General features: G+C 39.8%; 1 protein-coding gene across 1 annotated transcript; it reads right to left on the minus strand.

Annotated features, from left to right (window-relative positions):
* Window positions 1-2769: 2769 nt before the first annotated feature.
* RHOU (ras homolog family member U) lies at window positions 2770-20271 on the minus strand. Its single transcript, XM_072647477.1, has 3 exons — window positions 19375-20271; window positions 17509-17567; window positions 2770-6276 (listed from the first exon to the last, which is right to left on the minus strand). The coding sequence occupies exons 1-3, from the start codon at window positions 19661-19663 to the stop codon at window positions 5821-5823; spliced, it is 804 nt and encodes a 267-aa protein (XP_072503578.1). The 5' UTR covers window positions 19664-20271; the 3' UTR covers window positions 2770-5820.
* Between the last annotated feature and the right edge of the window lie 775 nt (window positions 20272-21046).

Below are 21046 nucleotides of genomic sequence, written 5' to 3' on the forward strand. Positions count from 1 at the left end.
TGGCCTCCAACATTTCTTTTAGCTCTCACAATCAACTGAGATGATGTGTTATAATACTGTACAAACCTTGGAGAGTTCTATGCCAGCCATCACTATTACTACTATTATCATTAAATTTTGTATTGACATGGAAGGATGGGAAATAGAGTGACATGGAAACCCGTTTCTATGAAAATAGAAAATTATCAGCTCATACATTAAAATCTGAAGAGTCTTCTAGGAAGGACCTCAGAAGGGTCCAGAAGCTACCTAGTCCAACTCTTTCATTTAACAGAAGAAGAAACTGAGGATCAGAAAGTTTAAGTATCCAAGGTCATATAAACAATGACCATCAGAGATAGATTTGAATCCAGATTTTTTTTCACCATACCACCCCTTTTCCTATTTAAAGAACTGATCAGCATGGGATTGAATACAAATAAGAGATACAGACTCATCCTATACCCTTTTGTTTGTGAGTGCTGATTTTTTACTGTGTGTATGTTCATCCTTCATTGCCGAAGAAGACCGTGCCATCAGAGAAATAATGACATGACTTGCACTAGACTTTGTTTTGAGTGAGGGAAGGCTGTACAAGTCACCAACCTCACTTCTCCTCCAAAGCCATCTGAATCCAGTGACCAGATATTCATCAGGATGACTGGAGATGACTCAGGATGAGGGAATTGGGGTTAAGTGACTTGCCCAAGGTCACACAGCTAGTGAGTGTCAAGTGTCTGAGGTGAGATTTGAACTCAGGTCCTCCTGACTCCTGCACTGGTGTTGTATCCCCTGCACCACCTAGCTACCCCTGATTTTTTACTAGCTACAAAAGAGAACATGGCAGGGGGTCGGTTGCCACACAACACGGAGAAAGAAATGAGAATTTTCTATGTAAAAAGAGGTAGAAATGACTAACTGGAAGGACCAGTGTATCTCATTTTGGGTATGCAGAAAATACTTAATACTTCCTCTCTGATAAGTATAAGCAGGGAATGAAAGTGCCCTGGTAATAAGGAGTCAGTTAATATGATCAGTCAAGCTGTATGGGTACCACGTGATTTGTCCACCCAAACAGTGAAAGGTGATGCTATCTCTTTAGAGTGGAGAAGAGGACTGATCTTTGTAAATCATTCATACTATTGCACATAGTAACTATTTAGAAGCAAAGCTTACTGGGAGAAAGGATCTGATTGTATGGATTTCTTTTCATTTTGTTCTGAGTCAGACATAGAACTATAGATTTATAGCTGGAAGGGACATTTAGAAGTCACTGAATCCAATTTTTTCACTTGAAAAAGAAACTGAGGCTCAGAGAACTCTAGAGGAATTACCCCAGATCACACATTTAACTAAGTATTGGGGATAGGATTTGAACCCAAATCTTTCTTATTCCAAGTCCTAGGCTTCCTAAATATGACACTACCTTGGTTTTTTCATGAAAGATTCACCATATTTTGAAATGTCTAATCCCTGTCTTGTTATATTACATAGGGCTTACAGTAGGTATGTAGCACTTTTGATTAACAGTGACTGTAAGTGTGGATCAAATCATGAAACTATAATTATCAAGGCTCTAATGATCTTTGTTTACTCAACTACTGGAAATCTTCAATTCTGCACACATTAGGCACTCATTTTAATTGAACTAAATTAGTTATATTTTGACCTAAAAGGAAAGTTTCATTTCCTTGAACTAGTACTAATCAAAACCTTCTAAGTTATTTTTTGCCTACTGAAAATCATAACCCTAGACACCATCTTTCAATGATTGAAACTGTAGGCAATGAGTAGGAAGAGGTAATCCGTGCCCATAGGACTGGCTTTGCAAATTAAAATCTTCCAGTGACAGCAAGTGTACATAAATGTTTCTAAAGCACTAGTAGCCATCTAGAAGACATCAAAAGTGCTAGAGAATCCATTACAGAAGAAGTGAACCAGTTAGGAGACAATTTTTTGACCAAACAAGGTGTTTGGTATTTCAATTTTAAACCGAAAGTACTGCATTTCTTGCCTTCTCAATGAATAGAGTTGATGATTTATCTTCATACAATTCAAAATGAGGAAAAGTTCCTCAATACTGCACATGATATGATTTTTATCATTCATACCTACCATTTAAAGACTATCTATTATTACCCAAGGTAAGAACCTTATCTTCTAATATTTCATTTTAAATAAACCTGAAATCTTATAGGACTCAGTAGCAATACTGCAGTCACTAATACAGATTGTTTGCCTGAGATTAATTTTTATTACCAGAAAATATAAGGTAATTCTCAGATAAACTGACCTGTATTTCATTGTGTAGCGACAACTTCCTGTGGCCCCATTCTAATCATTTCTAATAGTTTCTCTTCAATCCCAGCAAATAAACTTTTCACACAACTTAGGGAGGCATTCTCTCTGGCTGTCTCTCATGCCTAGAACACTTCCTCATCTTCCTCCTCCTCCACTCAGGCCACTGACTTCCCTGGCTTCCCTCAAGTCCCAATTAAAATGTCACCTTCTACAGGAAGCCTTCTCCAATCCCTCATATTTCCAGTGCTTCCTTCTGTTAATTATTTCCTATTTATCCTGTATAAAAGCTTGCTTTGAATATATTTGTTTCCATGTTGTCTCCCCCCATTAGATTATAAGTCCCTTGAGGGCAGAGACTGTCTTCTGCCTCTTTTTTGTATCCCAGAATTTAGCATAATACCTGGTACGTAGTAGGAATTTAATATATGTTTATTGAATGACTGTGTATTCTTTCCCAACCCAACGTCTCAAAGAGCTTATCAGGTACAGTGTTTGTAAAAGGTGGTTGGACCTTATTTATTTCCAAAAGAAAATCTTCCATAAGATAGGCAAATGCAAATATATACAGGTTGAAATTTATTTCACACCACCCAACTCATCACATTTTCAAGCGAAACATTCTGCTCAGTATCACCTACACTTAAAAAAACAGGAAAACACAACTTGGTAAGGCACAATATTGAGAAGAGGTGATGTGGAGGACATTTTCCTCATTTTGGCTTTGTAAAATACCTGTGGTTTTTAAGAATATATCTAAGAACAGAAAGCATAGTGTCCATAAAGTTGCAAGAATGTAGTTCATATACACATAGTAAAAAAAAAGATAACAAAACAGGCTCAGGTACATCACATTTTCTGAAATAGTAACATTGCCCTAAAGTTTAAGATTTACATCAGACTAGCACACTATAAAATAGGGTGCTGATAAGAAACCATCTTTGCAATACCAAGCTGCAAGTTTACATTTAACAAGTTTTCTGGGCTTTGAAATGAGTTGACTTCCTATCCTCACAAACACATAAAGTTTTCAAAGTTTCCCTACCCTGCCTAATTTAACAGAGAAATAAATATGAAGAGAAACCTCTGGCCCAATCCCAGCTTTCTCACTCCATAAAACATTGTAAAATATCAAAATTCCTGCACTCCTAAAAACAACCCACCAAACTTTAAGCATCTGAGTTAGCCCAAGCACTACTAGCACTGGACTCAGTTCTTGGTTCAATTTTTAACTTCACTGGTGTAGAATCAAGCATCCAATAAGAAATAAAAGTATTTTAAGTGAAGCTTTCAGACCTGGAGGGTGTGTGGGTCTGATTCCCCCACCACCATCACCCCCCCCCCTTTTTTTTTAAGACTAAATGCTTTTCATAGAATCCTTTAAAAGTTAGGCTTGGGAATTGCCTAGAATTCATTCATTCAATAGTCTGTTTTAAAAATCACAAGAAGTTAAAGCAACGTTTAAAAATCAATTCAGCTTGTAACAAAACATTTCCAAAAACTATGGCAACTATTTCATCTTAACAAAAGATACATAATAATAAGAGCCTATGTGTATTTAAGAGGTTTATAGGTTAATCTTTTGTTCCATATATATTTGAAAGAGGCTTTTTTTAATTTTTGATAGCTACTAGCAGGAGCAAGAAAAAATTATAGACGGGTATTGGCCTTCCTCTAGAGAACATGAGTTGAGACTTATTAAATACATAAAGGCAAAAGGACTTAGGATTCTTCTACCCCACAGTTACACAATGATTCCCTTTCAGGTTAGATACAGACCTAAGTGAATATGGAAAAGCTACCTTAACCCAGGGTAAGCTTGAGCTCAGCAACTAAAAAGAAAAAAAAGAGGAAAAAAAAAACCCCTTGCTGCACCCCACCTCTGTCAGACAGTGCGTTAAAGGCTGATGTGGCATTTTCCAAGAGAAACAATGCCTTGTAAATATCACCTACTAGCAAATCTGCATGACTCACAAATAATGACATTCTCCAAGTCTCAAGGCAAGCAGGAAGTTAAGGAGCTGTGAACACAGGTCTCCTGATCCATAGTGCTCAGCTGCAGCCAATTAAAACACTAGCTTCCCATTACTAGCGGCAACAGCATTCTCATGATCTTTAAGACACATGGCACTATTCCGCTGCCAGTTCTTTGGGGAGAAGTCATCTGTTGCATTTAACTGAATGCTTTCACGGGTTTTTAGGGTAGCGGGTATTTTTTTAAAGCAGTCTCAGCAGACGATTAAATTAAAACCCCTCTAACAGCACACCTGGGCTGGAATCAAAAAACGATCTCTCTTTATAAAAAGCTTTCTAATGAGGAAAAAGCCAGGTCATTCCTTGAAAATCCAGTAATTGTGGCATATCCTTTATTCTCATTCATTTTTTTAAAGTTGAATCGGCAATATAAACAGCCATTATGTAAAGGAGAAACACTGAGGAGCACATATTGGCTGACTTTAAAAAAAGATACATTGTATCACACAAACATTTGCTACCTCCTTTCAAAAGAGCATTCCCATGCCTTACAGATGGTACAAATTAGCCATGCAAGCCCTCAAGCACACAAAAAAGCCTGGGAGTTAGAACAAAGTGGGAAGGAGGCAGTTTGGGGCACCTAAGAGAGGAGACCTTTGGACCACAAGTCAGGAAGTTCAATGGCCACATTTTGCCCACATTAGCATGGTTATTCCCTAAAACCAAATGGAGGAGCCATTCCAACAGACTCACTCAATACCAGCATGTCATTTGACCCATATCTACCCAATGCCCCCAACTGATTTAAGTATATATATTTTTTAAATCATGGCTTTGGGAAGGGGCTACACAATGCCAAATAACCTTGTGGATGGATTTTTTTCTCCCACTGAATTAGTCAGGCACTTATACTTGACTGACATAATTGAATTGACCAATTGTTTCGCAGTTGTACACGCACGAGCTTTTACAAGTTTCCGCAGATTTTTTTTAATGAAAGTGCAATCTGCAAGGAGTTCTAAGACTAAAAATATTGTTCTTTAGCAGGCACCATGTTTCCAAGAGATAAAAATACCCACAGATGACCCTTTGTTTAGTCTACTGTTTAGCATTAAATCAAGTTTTCTTCTTCCTCCTATAATTTATCATGCTCCTTTGTCCTTTTATATATTAAAATACAACAAAATCTCCATGATCTTTACTCAGGTCTGGAGTGTCTTGTCATGAGGTGTGATGTAGCTTTAATGATCAGATTGCTGGAAAATTCTTAATCTGCTTAAAAAACTGTTTGCATGAAAGTATGTCTGTCCCCTTCGCTCGCACAAGAATATAGAGAGAAAGGACAAAGAAGAACATAAATTTAGCTCTCCCACAATGACATATATTTATATATGTGTATATATATATATATATATATATATATATATATATATATACACATATATACAAATTATATACACATATATACACATTTTCTATACAGTGAAAGGAAAAGTCATTTAAGCTAATATAGCTTCTAATTTGTATTTCTTCTAAAAATGGCCTTTTCTGGGTCTAGGGCCAGCAGCATTATACCAAACAGCAATATTTCTTCCACCAAGATTTGGAAATATTTTTCATTTTGTCTGGAGTCCTATTCTTGGATTTCTTTGGTTGCTGTTGAGTGTCCGAGTGCTGAATGCCAGCCACAATGGCTGCATCAAAGACCTCTTTAAGGTTTTTCTGAGTCAAGGCAGAGCACTCAATGTAAGAGGTAGCTTTGATCTCCTCTGCACACAGCTTAGCAGCCTCCTCAGCCACTGGCTTCTCCTTGCATTTGTCCAGTTCAATGAGGACTTTGACATCTTCTCGAAGGTCTGACTGTGTGCCAACCAGTATGATGGGGGCTTTGGGGCAGTGACAGCGAATCTCTGGGACCCATTTCTCACTCACATTCTGAAAGGAGGAAGGGCTTACGACGCTAAAGCAAAGCAAAAAGATGTCCGTGTTGGTGTAGCACAGAGGCCTGAGTTTGTCGAACTCATCCTGTAATGAAACAAAGCAGTCCAGAATTATTTCTTTTTAGTCACAGTTTAAAGACTCAAGGCAGCATGTTCCAAGCTTATGAAAATCCAACTGGATGTGGAAGGAGAATTGTCTAAGTAATAATACCATTGCCCCTTTTAGGTGGCAGTCACAATGTACAGATGATGACATCCATCTTCTGGATGTGTCAGTACTGGTTCTTCCATTCCCACATGCCTCTAACTCTTAGCATCTCTCATGACATCAAAGAACTACCAAGGCGGCACTATAGTTGGCTTGTCGTTTATGTACAGACACTGCATTACAAGATTTACCTTATTTAGTTCTCCTACTAGAGAGAATAACTCAGGTCTAGATTCTCTAAATTGTAGGGACAAATCTATTTATTCAGAATTTAGTTTCTGTATCCATATCCATAAATAAAAATGGAGAAAATATCTATGCATATAGCCCAAGTAGAAGGTAAATTTCTTGAAAATAAGTAGTCTTGTATCCCCAGTGACTGACACAGGGTAGGCACTTAATAATTGCTTATTGCTTGATTGATTAACAAATATTTGGTGAACTGAATTAAGAGTACAAAATACTTCAGGGTACAACAGAAAGAATTTGGAGACAGAGGATCTCAGTTCAAAGCTCTGTCAATTACTTCCGTATGTGACTTCACACAAGTCATTTAACTTCCCTGGCCTTCAGTTTTTTCCTCTGTAAAAAAAAAAAGAGAGAGAGAGAGAGAGAGAGAGGATTGGACTACATGGCTTCTGAGCTTCTTTCCAGGTCTAGGTCCATGATCCTCACACCAACTAGAAGCTCATACGGACATAGATTTGTCTGTTTCATAGAAGGGAAAAAGTATATAGTGGACAGAGATTATTCAATCTTCTCTGTATTAATCTTGTATGTTCTGATTAATACTGTATTTCCTCCCTTAGAAAGTAAGCTGCTTGAGGACAGGGACTGCTTTATCTTCTTTCTTGCATCCTTACCACCTGGCACACACTAAGCACCTAATAAATGCTTGTTGGTTAATTGACTACTTGAGTATTAGAAAGTATACAGTCATACACTGCAGAGTGAAAAACCAACCACAAACTTTCATTCAGTGACATGCTCTGGTCTTCCTGCCATTTGTGTCAACTGACCAATGATTTAATAGGTGGCAAAGTCCTGTTCCCCATCTGACATCTATTCTCTTTTTCTCCTCTTTCTCTCTTTTTCCTGCTTTCCTTTCTCTCCTAATCAACCTGCTTACCTTTTCTTTTCTACCTTCTCTGAGCCAGTTTGTCCCAATCATATTACCTGTCCTGTTTCTAGAGTTCCCACGTGTTAGAGGGCCATAGAGGTTGATGAGCCCATATCCTTTGTGAATCTTGGAACAAAAGATGTACTGGAATTATTCCAAATGATTTGAATTGGCAATCTGTAAAACTTCTATTAACCAGATAACTAACTATATCTTCCCCTTCTACTTCTACTTTACAAATGAGATCTTCTAACCTGTATGAATCTGAAATCTATTTTTCCCTCTCTTCATGCAGCTTTCTTTGCAATTATGTGAAGATTCGAATAGTTTCCTACTAAAAACCTGGATAGGAATGATCTCATTGCTATTTAAAGTTCATATTTGTGGCTGCCATCCATTTTAATGTGCATCATGCAGACTTAGCTATCCGGTGGCATGCAAAAAATTAAGCATTATTCCATAGTCTCCTCTACACGATTATTCATTCTGTCACATTATGTACAGTGCCACATTTACACAAACATCAATCCCTGTCAAAGCCTTCCTAGTCACCACCTCTCTCTCTTTCCATTTGAAGGCTTTGGGTCTATTTTCATTGAAATTTATTATCTCCATTCAAGGTGCCACATTTCAAGGAGAGGTCAGTCAGCTAATATGAAAAGGATGTTCAGTTGAAACCCTGGAATTGTTCAGGGCATTTCTGAAAAAAATCACAGTAGCTCCCTGAACTTTCAAAAGCCCAAAACAGAAGTCAAATTTGCCTTTATGGATCAAATACTGAACAACAGTAAACCAGATAGGCTTTTATTTGGCTCAGAAAATATTTTAATTAAAGGTTCCCTCATATTCTCAGAGGATCTCAAATTAAGAAGCACAAAGAACAAATATAATATGAAATTAGTCCCACTATACTTGACTGCTGAATGAGGCCAAAAACACTTGGATATTGGCTGTGTTTGGAGGGCTTGCATTCCCCATAAAAAGCAGGCCAACTCAGATGAGACCAGACTAGGTCTATGACAGGAGGCCAGGAAGCAGGTTTCACCAGACCTCTGGAGACTGAGTCTGAGAATCTAGCAAAGCAAAGCAGAAACAGCCCCCAGCTCCCTTTGCTTAAACAGAAGCTCTGTACTCACTGATGTAAATGCAATATGCACATGGAGGGGAAGGCCAATGGAATGGCACTCTCCATTCAGTCAAATGGATTCTGGGAGCCAAGTAGTTTGTATGAACTTGCCAGGTACGTGTTAAAGAAATTGTGCATGATTAAGCTTAATCATATAGGGAGAGGGGAAAAAAGCAAAAAAACCAGACAGCAGAGGTTCCTACTGTGAGTAGGACACAGCTTGGTTCACAAATTAAAGGAGCTCCTGTTGTGAGCAACTCTATTGTGAGCCACATTATTTTGGCTATGATCTTTTTTTCTTGAGCCAGTGTCTCTTTAAAAATTCCCAATCCCTTTCTGTTTCACCTAAAGTAAGACTGTGGGTGATGTGTTAACCTCATTTTGACCAATGTGTTTATATCTATACACAGTTTTTAAGAGAAAACCCAAATATATGAGGAACAATTTGTATTTGGAAATTCACACTTCTACATACGAAGCTATATCTTCCCTGACAAGCTATAGAATTAGCTTCTATAGATCACCTCATTTAAGTGTAATCTGTGGGGGAATCTGTACTCCAATCTCTTGACATCTAAAGTGAGAAGAGACATGGCAGCCTCATACCAGATGTAGGGATAGCATGAAGATTATCTTAATCAGGTAATGTCTTTAAACTTGAGTTCCTCGAAGACTTTAGGGAAATACCTTAGGTGTTGATCCAAGTCACTTGGACAGGAGATTAACTAACCTAGGGGGAATGGAATAAGATTTGCAGAAGAGCTCAAAGTGACCCTGGAGGTCATTTGGTTCAGTTGAGTTCATCCAGTCTAATCCCCCTCTCCCTTGCACCTATAAATGAAGCCAAGAAAGGTGAAATAACTTAGGCTAAAGGCCACACAGGGAGAAAACCTAGGATTCAAACTCAGGACCTCTGACTAGTACTCTTTACTGCACCAGGACGTTTCCTATTTTGGTTCAATTTAGTCTAATTAGAATAATTACAGAACATCTATCCCACTCAAGGCACTAACTATGCTAGGCCTAGAAGAGAAATCAACATGAACCTGACATCTGTCACCCTCCTCTTCATCCCCTAGTCTGACTGAGGGTTCACTAATTTAGAATTGGGAAAAGAACTTAAAGGTTTTCTCAACCAACCCATTCATTTCAAAGAGGAGGAAACTATGACCCAGAAAGGTCAAGTAATTTGTTCAAGGTCACACGGGACATAAATGGCAGAACTGGGACTCTAGTTCACATGTTCTGACTACAAATCCAGAGCTCTTTCCTCTTCGATGGGGTCAGTTAGGTGGTGTAGTGGATATATCTCAGGGGCTGGAGTCAAGAAACATCTTCCTGAGTTCAAATCTGGCCTCAGGCACTTCCTAGCTGTTGATCCCAGGCAAGTCACCTAACCCTGTTTGCCTCAGTTTCCTTATCTGTAAAATGAGAAGGAAATGGCAAACCACACTAATATCTTTGCAAAAAAAAAACCAAAAAAACAAAATTGGGCCATGAAGAGTCAGACATGACTGAAATGACTCAAGAACAAAGGAATAGAAAAGTACACCAATAAACCTATATATAATATAACAAATCACTTTCTTCACAATTACCCATGGCACAATTACAATTCCATTTTACAGATCTGGAAACTGAATTTCAGGGAAGTGAAATAACTTACTCATGATTATACAGCTATTAAGTAGCATAGCTGGAATTTAAACTCACATCTCCTATTCCATCACCTTTTCCTACTTCACCAACATTCGCTGAGCTTTAAAATTCCTTTCATCACAAGTCTCTAAGAGAGGTAGTAAAGTCAACACACATTGACTGAGCACCTACTATGTGCTAGGAACTGTGTTAAGTGTGGGAAAATAACAAAAACCAAACCAGGTAGCATAAGTATTAGTATTTCCACTTATCAGATAAGGAAACTCAAGGTCAGAGACATTCCATGACTTACGTTAAGAGACATTCCTGAGAAGAGGTTAATCAAGGGCTCAAACCCAGGTTGTTTCCCGATATTAAGACTAGAGCTCTAATTGTAGTGCGGAAGGTGCTGAGCAACAGAGGGACAGAAATAAATTGTTGTCAAATCCCAGTGATAGGAAAGGGAAGAAGCATCCAATGACAAGGGGAAGAAAGAAAGGAAATGAGCATTTATTAAGCACCTACTATATGTTAGGCTGTACCCTTTATTACCTCATTTTATCCTCACAACAACTTTGTGATAAAGATGCTATTATTATCACTGTTTTCCAGATGAGGAAACCAAAGCATACAGAAGTGAAGTGACTTGCCCAGGGACACACAGCTAGTAAGTGTCTGTGGCCATAACTGAACCCAGATCTTCCTGACTCCAGGTCCAACACTCTATCCACTGTACCCACCTAGGCTAGGCAAGGGAAGGAATCTGAGACCACTTCATGAAAGAGGACATCTGAATTTGAAGGATGGGTGGAGTTTTTGACAGATGTGGAGGGGAAAGATATTCCAGGCAAAAGTAACTTCATGAATAAAAAGAGACAGAGAAATAGAGCCACAAATAGTTCAGTTTTGATGGATGTAATTACTATACTATACTACGTGACATCAGACAAATCACAACCTTTGTGGACCTCCTTTTTCTCATTTGTAAACCAAAGGGGTTGGGCAAGAGAATTTATTTCAATTCAATTCATGAGCGTTTATTGAGATCATACTATGTACCAGCCACACTGTAAGGCACTGGGGATATTTTAAAAAATAACAACAACAAACTACCTTCCTTGCTATGAAATAGCTTAGTAGCTTACATTCTACTAGCATCTCTAGTGTATATTTCAGATCTAAATCCCAGGATTCTGTAATATCTGGGACTTTCCATCTTTTCAAATGAGTTTCAAAGTCCAAGAGGAAATATGTCAGAGTACTCCAAGCCTCCAGTCAGTGCTGGGTTGTTGTTGTTTTTAAATAGGTAGCATGGTTTCAGTGGTTTCAAAGTCAAAGAGAAACAGATATTGACTCAGAAAACCACAATATGACATCATCTACATTGTCTTGTATTTTTATTTATTTTGTTAAACATTTCCCAATCACATTTTAATCAGATTCAGTTGCATTTGAGAGTTTTGTGAGCCTTATTCAGGGAGTGTGACACCTCTTATGTAAACTGTGGGCAGAACTAAGGTCAGGAGACCCAAAGGCACAATCTTGCAGGAGACTTTTACTTAGCTATAGGATGATAGACAAATTAATCTCTCAGAGCCCGTTTCCTCATCTGGAAATGTGGATAACAACGATCCTACCAACGTCACAGTTATTTTAGACTGTGTAAAGATAGCCTTAAAGTCTGTATGGAGAGAGCTAGAAAGTCTAATGATAATAACTCACATTTAGGTTATACTTACTTAATTTGGCAAAGCACTATGTAAATGATTTCTTATTAGTTATTATTATTAGGCTTTCAAACAACTTCCATATAGCTATGTACTATGATTATTATTTTATGATTAATAAAATGTTATTAGACTAACCAGGAGACCCTGTGTGGGTGTGGGTGTGGGTGTGTCACAGACCCTCAGCACTCTGAAGCTTATGTACAGCTTCTTAGAATAATGTTTTTAAATGTCTAAAATAAAATACGTAGGATTATAAAGGAAACCAATTGTATAGAAATACAGTTATCACAATATTAAACAAGTTCACAGATCTCAAGTTAAGTATCCCTGGACTAGAGAAACTCTAAGGTCTTTTCCAGAGCTAATATTCTAAGCTCTGTGCAATACTCTAAATACCCGATTGCATCCAAAGAAGTAAAAAAATCTGAGTTGTAAACCAAGAAACTCTATTATTTGGGGGATCATTTGAGAAACATTTCATTTTTCCTTAAGAGTAGTGTTGTTTTTTATTTCTTCTGTTGTTGTTTTGCTTTTGTATCTCCACCAATTACATAGAGTAGGTATTTAAATAAAAACTTGATTGATATGAGGTGTTCCAATTAAATAGATGAATGAAGCTAAGTTATGTGCCAAAATGTTTCCCTTTCTATATTCATGATTGGAATCTTTATAAAATCTAAGAAATGCTTTCCTGCCTTCTTGAACAGAGTTATACTGAAAACAATTTAACCATTGCTTGATAACTAAGGATAATCATCAAAAACAAGTATTAATATGCTAAGCTGTTAACAAGGTCATCATGAGCCAATGAGCTATGCAGAGCCTTATACATAAGAACTTAATAATAATATCTGTAAATTGAATTGCAGACCTGGATAACTGGTGGGGTAAAGTTGACCCCACATGAAATGATCCTAAACTTTCTGATTTCTTGTTTGCTTTTTAAGGTTTCTGCCTCTCCACTTCCTGTCACTTCAACAAACAATTGCTTTTGTCAATATATCTTCCTTGAGCAGCTTTTTGCTTGACACCCTCTCAACCCACTGTGTATGTGTACACACACACACACACATACACACACACATACACATACACACACACACACACACACACCTAACAAAAGAGATAACTTCTAAAATAAAGGTCAACAGGCTTTAAGTAGAGAATTGTCTTTTTTTTTAATCTACATGTGTGACCTTTGTAAAGTTCCTTCACCTCTGTAGGCCTCCATTTCCTCTCTTGTAAAACGAGGGGATTGGGTTGGATGGCCTGAGGACCCTTCCAAATCTAAGTCTATGATCTTCTGGATGGTGGAAAGAGAAAAGAGTTCTCTTGAGAGTAAAAGCTTTGATTTTATCACATTTTTTGACTGCCCAAAGGTCTCTTCTCCTTGCTTCTGATTTCCCAATAGGCTGACAGATAAGCAGATTTCTCAATAAGTGAGATGTCACTGTATCAACACTATTCAGGTTGGCAAATTTACACTGCATGAAGAAAAAAATTAACTTTATAAAAGTGAATGAAACTTTGATCACAAAAATCACCATAGTATTTAACTACTGTAAAAAATACAGGAGACTTTGCTCTTCTGCATCTTCAAAGCATACTGATTTCTTTGTCCCCAATTCTGTCTTTCAGCAGTTCTTGCTACTTTTTCACACTAATATAACACTAAAGCTTCGGGAACCCTTCTCACCCCATATTCATATCCCCCACCCACCCTATGTCATCCACACATCACATAGTGGGAATTCGGGTAGTAAGCAGGAAGTAAACAGTCAGCCATGGTGGTGGGGAGGAGAGCAGTGGTAGTGGGATGGTGTGTGAACAGAAGGCTAGACTGGTTCCCCCTAGGAGCCCTTCAAGTCTGAAACAGTCCCCCACTCCAGTTCTCTACTTGACTCTCCCACAGTGCAGGAATACCAGGATTATGAGCTGGCTTTGGCTCTAGTGACAGATGGCACCAAGCTTTATGAAAAGTTATCCTCATTTAGAGCGGCCATGTGGTTATCAGCGTAAAGTCACATGGTATGCAACTTTACCCCACCAGTTATCCAGGTCTGCAAATACTTATTAGAAACAAAGGGAAATTAGTGATTGGAACCAGTTCCAATGGTTTAACAATTTAAACCTGACTAGGAATGGGTGATGTAATGATAAGGGTATTGTTATATCCTTTACCTTTGCCATTGGTTAATATGGGGATCCAAGGATGAATTTATGGAGACCAAATCCTCCCCTCCCCTCTTTTATTACACCATCAACTCAAAACTCCTAGCACCTCACCTTCTTTTGGGAAATGTCTGATTCTTTGCCAGACAAGAATAAATATTCAAAATATTTCAAAAGACTGACTGGGCATAACCACCCAATTCATTAGCTCCTAGACTTGGGTCATGCTAAACAATAATATCTATGTATTAATAGATAATGGGGTTAAAAAAGCCAAATCACTGATTAAAAAAAAAAAAGCAAAAACTAGTCCCTACCAGCCATTAACTCTAGGACCTTGAAATAAATCACTGAAGCTTTCTGGATTCCTCAGCTATAAAATCACTATTATAAAATAATATATAACTGCCTTGAAGAATGACTGCAAATGAATGGAAACAATCATAAATTACTCTGCAAATATTATAAGCATCTTTAACAACTTACTTTCTAGAAGGTCATGTACATAAATAAGGTAGTAAATTAAATAATATCAGATGATGATAAATGTAAAGTATTTCCTGAACACCAAGAGTCAAAGAATATTAGATATATCAAAAATAGACTTTAAGAAACTGTAGTTTTCTATATCATACAGATTGGATTCATTACAACAAACATTTTTGAAGTGTTTATTATGTTCTAAGTACTTTTCTAGACCCTAGAGACCCAAGGATAAAATAGAAAAGCAGCCCTTATCCCCTCAAGAAGATCACACTCTACTGGGGTGGAAGGTGGTATTTCATACACATGGGTAAGAGAAGATAAGGGAAATAAGAAGGGCAAACTAACAACTGAGAAAGATCAAGGAAGGCTTCCCGAAGGAGGAAATGTCTGAATGTAAGACAAGGATTCTAAGAGACTGGGATGAGGAAGGCATACATTCTAGAAAAAAGGGATCAACGTGCGCCAATGTATCATGAAGTTGGATCAAGTCCCTTTGGTGAAGAAGACATGGAAAAAACTGAGGTCAGCCTTAAATGCTAGGCTAAGAATTTTTGTAATTTTATCCTATGGGCAAGAGGGAATCATATGAGTTTTGTTGTCACTGTTGTTGTTTTAGCAGCCCAGGGCTCTAGAAAAATGATTTAGATCAATGGTGTCAAACTCAAATAGAAATGGATCCCTGCCCTATGTATATTGACTTGGAAAAGCACAAATTAAAAATTATGTACATTTTATTGTATTTTTATTTATTTTTGTTAAACATTTCCCAATTGCACAGCTCAGCATTTTAATCTGGTTCTGGCCTCCCTCGTGCAGGTGAGTTTGACACCTCTGATTTACATGATACCCAAGATGGATTATAGAAGGGGAAAGCCTGGAAGCAGAGACTTGTTTTTAAGAGAAGTAGGCAATATGTCCCTCAAAAAGGAACTAACAACCAGATAAAGATCTAAACTATATAACTGTACGCACCTCAAACTAAATACCCAAAACACCTTTCACCTCAAACCATCTCCCCTTCCAACTTCCCTGTTTCTGTTGCGGGTATCACTACTCTTCCAGCTGTCCAAGAATCATCCTCAATTCCATTCTCACTCACCACCACCCCACTTTGTCCAATCAGTTACCAAGGTCTTGTCAATTCTACATCTGAAACATCTTTTGCATTCACACCCACCCCCACCACTATCCACTAACAACAAAACCTTTCTGACTCAGGCTTTCATCATCATCCCTCATATGAAAGTTCCACCAGCCTCTTAATTAGTCTCACTGCATCCAGCCACTCCTTTTTCAAATCCATCCTATATAGTGCTATCATGTTAATAATCCTAAAGTATAGGTGCAAACTTGTCACTCCTCTGCTCAAGAAGTTTCAATGACTCCCTTTGGACTCTACATTTTACAATAAAATATAAGCTGATCTGTTTGATATTTAAAGCCTTTTACAATCTGTCTGTAATCTATCAAAACTTCCTTAATCTTAGTGTCTTCCTTGTGAAACTACCCCAATATATCTTTTTGTATATAATTGTTTGTATGTTGCCTCCTCCATTACATTGAGGGTAAAAACTGTATTTTGCCCTTTTTTTTGTATCCCCAGCACTTAGCACAATGCCTGCTTAATGAAAGTTAGTTAATGATCTTTCTATGCTGACTGCACGTTATTCCTTACCATACTCTCTATAACTAAACTGATGTGCTTCTCCCTGTCTAACAAGGCAGAATCCTTGAGGAAATACAATTTCTCTCTCTACTACCCCACCTCTTGGTAACCTAGCTCAACTAAAAGGTCACCTCCTACAAGAGGTCTTTCTTATTGTTGAGACTTCCAATTGTTAGTACCCTTCTCCACCAAAATTACTTTGTATTTATGATATATCTGTTATAAGTAGTTTCTCTCTGATAGAATGTGAGCTTCTTGAGAGTAGGGACTTTCATTTTTGTCTTTGTATTCTTAATATCTAGCATTATGCTTGGCACATAACTAGTGCTCAATAAACACAAATTAAATTAAATTTTATGAAAGATTTAGGAACTGTGATCCACACAATGGCCAACCACAATTCTCAAGGACACGAGATTCTGCCTACATTCTGAGTGGTGAATAAGACTTTGGAGTGGGGTGATAACATGGTCAGTGTGGGAATTTGTTTTGCTTGACTGTACATGATATAACAGGTTTTATTTTTCTTGCTTTCTCAGTTGGGGAGTGAGGTGGGAGGGAGAAAATGCAGATCTGAAAATCAAATTTAATTAGGGAAAAAGTAGAATTACACAAATCCAGAAGAGAGTTTCCAATATTTAATTTGTAACATTTCAAGGATATAACATATTAGTACAGTGGAGAAAAGGTGCTGAACTTGAAGTCAGAGAATGTGTGTTCAATTTCAACTCTGGAATTCACCACCTGTGTGACCACAGGTGAGTCATGTCACTTCTGAGGGATCTTAGTTTTCTAGAGAATGAGGGAATGGATGCTAGATGACTTTTCATATCCCTTCCATTTCTAAATCCATAATTAAGTGTTATACTGTGTGTAGTTCACTTATAGAAAGAAAAGTGACATGAGGACACGGTGAGTAGAGAAAGAGACTAATGTTTAAGACTTGCCTCTCTGCCTAGTGACCTTGGCCACTACCAGCTGGGCCCCGCCAAACCTTTCAGCAAGTTTATTAGAGTAATCCTCTCCCTGTTCATGATATGAGAAAAGCCAAAAGCAAGTATGAGAAGGATGATTTCACAACGCCCTGGAAAGATAGGTCAGTCTCTTTGTAAAACATTTGGAAACCCATAACCTCTTTTCAGAATTATTTTCAAGGAATTATTTTACTGACCTGGCCGGCTGTGTCACAGAGCTGCAGTCTCACTGGCCTGCCATCCACAGATACAACAGCTAAGAAAAAAAGACACAAAGAAAAGTGTAATGAGAGGTTTCTTAAATTATTCACAAGAGAATAATACCTTCTACCCTCCACCTCCATCCCTACCCAGGCCCTCCCACCAACACGATTTCTTTTAGTTTCTTCAATTAATTTAGACTTAATAGCCCGGAGAGCTGGAACCAGATCAGCCACAAACATTTGGGTATACAAACCCTCCAGGGCTTGACAATTCATTTCACTGCAGCCGATAAAGTAGCAAATCACTGAAGGAAAACCCTTTGATGAGACCAAAAGAGACACAGCCCTTTCCCCCAGGTCCAGAGGATTTATTCTCTTGTCACATTTATGTTTCAGAAAGACTTAAAAACAACAGGGGGGTGGTGTGAGAGAGGACTGGGGGTAAGTGGGAATCAACCTCACAGCTCTAAATCATTGGGAAGCCACAGTAAATATTTTTGTTTTCCCTTGGGAAAATTTTCTGACTGTAGAGTTTATCACAGAACCCAAGCTTGTTTGGAGACCATGTGCAAACAGCGGCTACCTGCATTGTTCTGTTTATAAAAGAGGTTTCTGCTTATCTCTCCCTTCTGTTCAAATAAGGGGATTTTTTAAAACCGTTCACCTTTTGACCAGAATGTGAAGATGGTTTTTTTTTTGGTCTTTTATTCCAACAAGCCTTGGTGGAATTTTTTTCGTCAGCAATGCTACATTCTGGATTGGTTTTAAATGATCCCACCATCACCCACCACCAATTGGTGAGGAAGAAAGGAGGAAAAAATTATATTGTTAATTTTTTTAAAATCATGCCAGATAATGTCCATCCAGCTTGTCTTGATGGATTAATAAATTGCTAGTTCTTCGACACAACGAGTTACTAATAGCTCAAAAAAGAGGGTCGTTAAGGGGGTGGGTGCAGAAAGAACAAAAACTACAATAAACGTTTGCTAATCACACACTCTTCAAGGGTACCATAAAACTTCCAGAAAGTGAGAAAGACAGAGGAAAAATTACAAAGAAGGTTGTAATTGAGGAGAGAGTTTACCTACGCTTCAACAGACCCTCTAAGAACCTCGTGGTTGGGGCTCGAAGTGACTAAAGAGGTACTTAAAATCGGAAATAGACCTTGCTATTGTTATGGGGAGGAAGGCCGGGAAGAAAGAAAACCTGCCTATACCCCGGAATAATAACTCTGCTAAGAGGATTTGTGAGTTGTGATTGGTGCTATTTTGATGCAAATTAAGCCTTATCTGGCAGTTTCTACAGCGCTTTAAAGTTCAGCAAGCACAAAGTCAGGCACACCACCAGAAAGGACTGAAAGTCCCAGGCGGGGCTGATAACAGCACACCCAGTTATCACCCTCCAATTAAAACTCCCAACCCAGGCGCCAGGAGGTTTCGCCCGGACTCAGCATTTTCGCCCCAGGACAACTGTACCGGCAATCAGAAGTTTCCCTTTTTAATTTGTTTCTTCCTCTCATTAAAAATGGGGCTAGATCTCAGAAACTACTTCCTCCCCCTCGCTTTTTTTTTTTTTTTTTTTTAGTTTCCATGTGCACTTGACTTCCACCTCAACAAGTTTGGGGAGTCAGGATCACCTCCTTACATTTTGCTCCCAACATCCCTGCCTCGAGGTTGTGATTAATTTCTCTATTTCTCTATTGAATGCACAGCAACACCCCCTCAGAAGGAACCACTTCGATAGCAAAGGCTTTGCTTCTTTAATAACGTTCATTTATAAGAATGAATACATGGCTCTCCGTCCCTTCCTCTCCAGTGCAACACGAGCTCCGTGGAGCCCGGTCTCCAGCTCCTGCCTTACCCGAGAAGTTGTCGAAGGCGGTAGGGATGTACTCCGTGGGGTACCCATTCGTGGTGTAGCTCACCACCAAACTCGTCTTCCCCACCGCGCCGTCCCCGACCAGCACGCACTTGATGCTCCGCCGCTCCGCGCCCCCAGCCCTGCAGCGGCTCCCCAGGGCTGCTCCGAGGGCAGCGGCCGCCGCTCCCCGGCTGCGCACCCTGCGCGGGGGCACCGGCGGCACCTCGCAGCTGCAGCAGCCCGGCACTGGCTTGCTGATGTACTCCGCTTCTCCCTGCTGCGGCGGCATTGGCCTCTCTCCCGCGGGCAAGGAAGCAAAAAGGATGAAGGGAAGCCGGTGCGGGGCGCTCGGGGAACTGGGAGAGGGAAGCCTTGCTCCCCGGAGTGCAAAGGGTCCTTCAGTGCCCTGCGGACAGAGCCCCACTGGACGTCCTTGGGTAGAGATCTCTTCCTCGCTCCCAATCCTCTGGGGCGTACGAACCCGGTATGGTCCAGGCGGCGACTCCCGTCTCCTCCCTGCGTCCAGGCAGCTTTGCAGGCGTCCACTGGGGGAGCCGGGAAAGATCCACGGCCCCCCTCCTCCCCCTCCGCCCCAAATTGTCTCCTTACTCTCCGGTGACAAGAGGAGACTGGCCGGCCGGCGCTCTCCTCACCAGTCTGTAGTCTTCCAGCCACCAGGCGAAACGGTGCAATAACCCTCTTCTCCACGAGCCACCCAGAAAAACTGGAATTCCGCAGAAAAAGTGGAGAGACAAAGGAGGACTTGGGGGAGAAATGTGTCTGGCGCGGTTCCTTAATGGACAGTCACCAAGGCACAGCGCGGCCAGGAGTAAGGGACTGACCCAGGAGAGCCTCGCACAGAGCCTCCTGCAGCCCAAGCGCTCCTTGTCTGTGTGTGTGTCTCTCCAGCTTCACGATGACATAACTCGAGGGGAGCCGACGGGAGGGGGAAAAGAGGCGGAACCTGGCCCTGCGCCGTGGCTGCCGCGGCTGTAGCTGCACCCCTTGGAGACTGAGGCTGTAGCGCTCTCTACCTGCTCCCTACACCTCTTGCACCTTCTCCACCCCTAAGTCAGCAGCAGCCACTGGCGGGAGGCGGCCGGGATCAGACCCACTCCTGGGGGACTCCAAAGGAAAGAACTCCATCCTGGCCGCCAGTCCAGTTTCCAAGGTCGAAACAATTTGACCGATGCCTATTGGCTGGAATCATTCTCCTCCTTCCCTCTCCCATGCCTTTCCGAACTTTGGCTCTCTCTCCTCTGGCCTCTTCCTCCTCTTTTTCCCCCTCTCCTTTCCGACTCCCTTTCCCAAAAACTTTCCCCTCTAATCCCCCCACACCCCTTAACAACTTCTTCTCGATCCTTTCCTTCCCGTCCCTGTAGACCCAGAGCTCAGCTTAAAACTCCCTTTCTCTTGTCAGTGTTTCACAAATGATGAGTAAGGGAAGTATGTTAAGAGTATGTCTCAATTAAATAAACTGAATAAACTATCCGATTTGAGGCTTCTTTTCGTCTTTTACGCAACTGAATGCATCTTTGTTAAGGTATTTGATTCTTTGAGGGTCATTCTTTTTCCATCACGTCTTAGACAATGACCAGAAATCCAACCAACTGGTTTTAAATTTTTTTTTTAATCAAAAATACAATTCAATTGGTTTCAGCATTTACAACGA

The sequence above is a fragment of the Notamacropus eugenii genome, chromosome 2 (genome assembly GCF_028372415.1).
Source record: "Notamacropus eugenii isolate mMacEug1 chromosome 2, mMacEug1.pri_v2, whole genome shotgun sequence".
Taxonomy (NCBI): Eukaryota; Metazoa; Chordata; class Mammalia; order Diprotodontia; family Macropodidae; genus Notamacropus; species Notamacropus eugenii.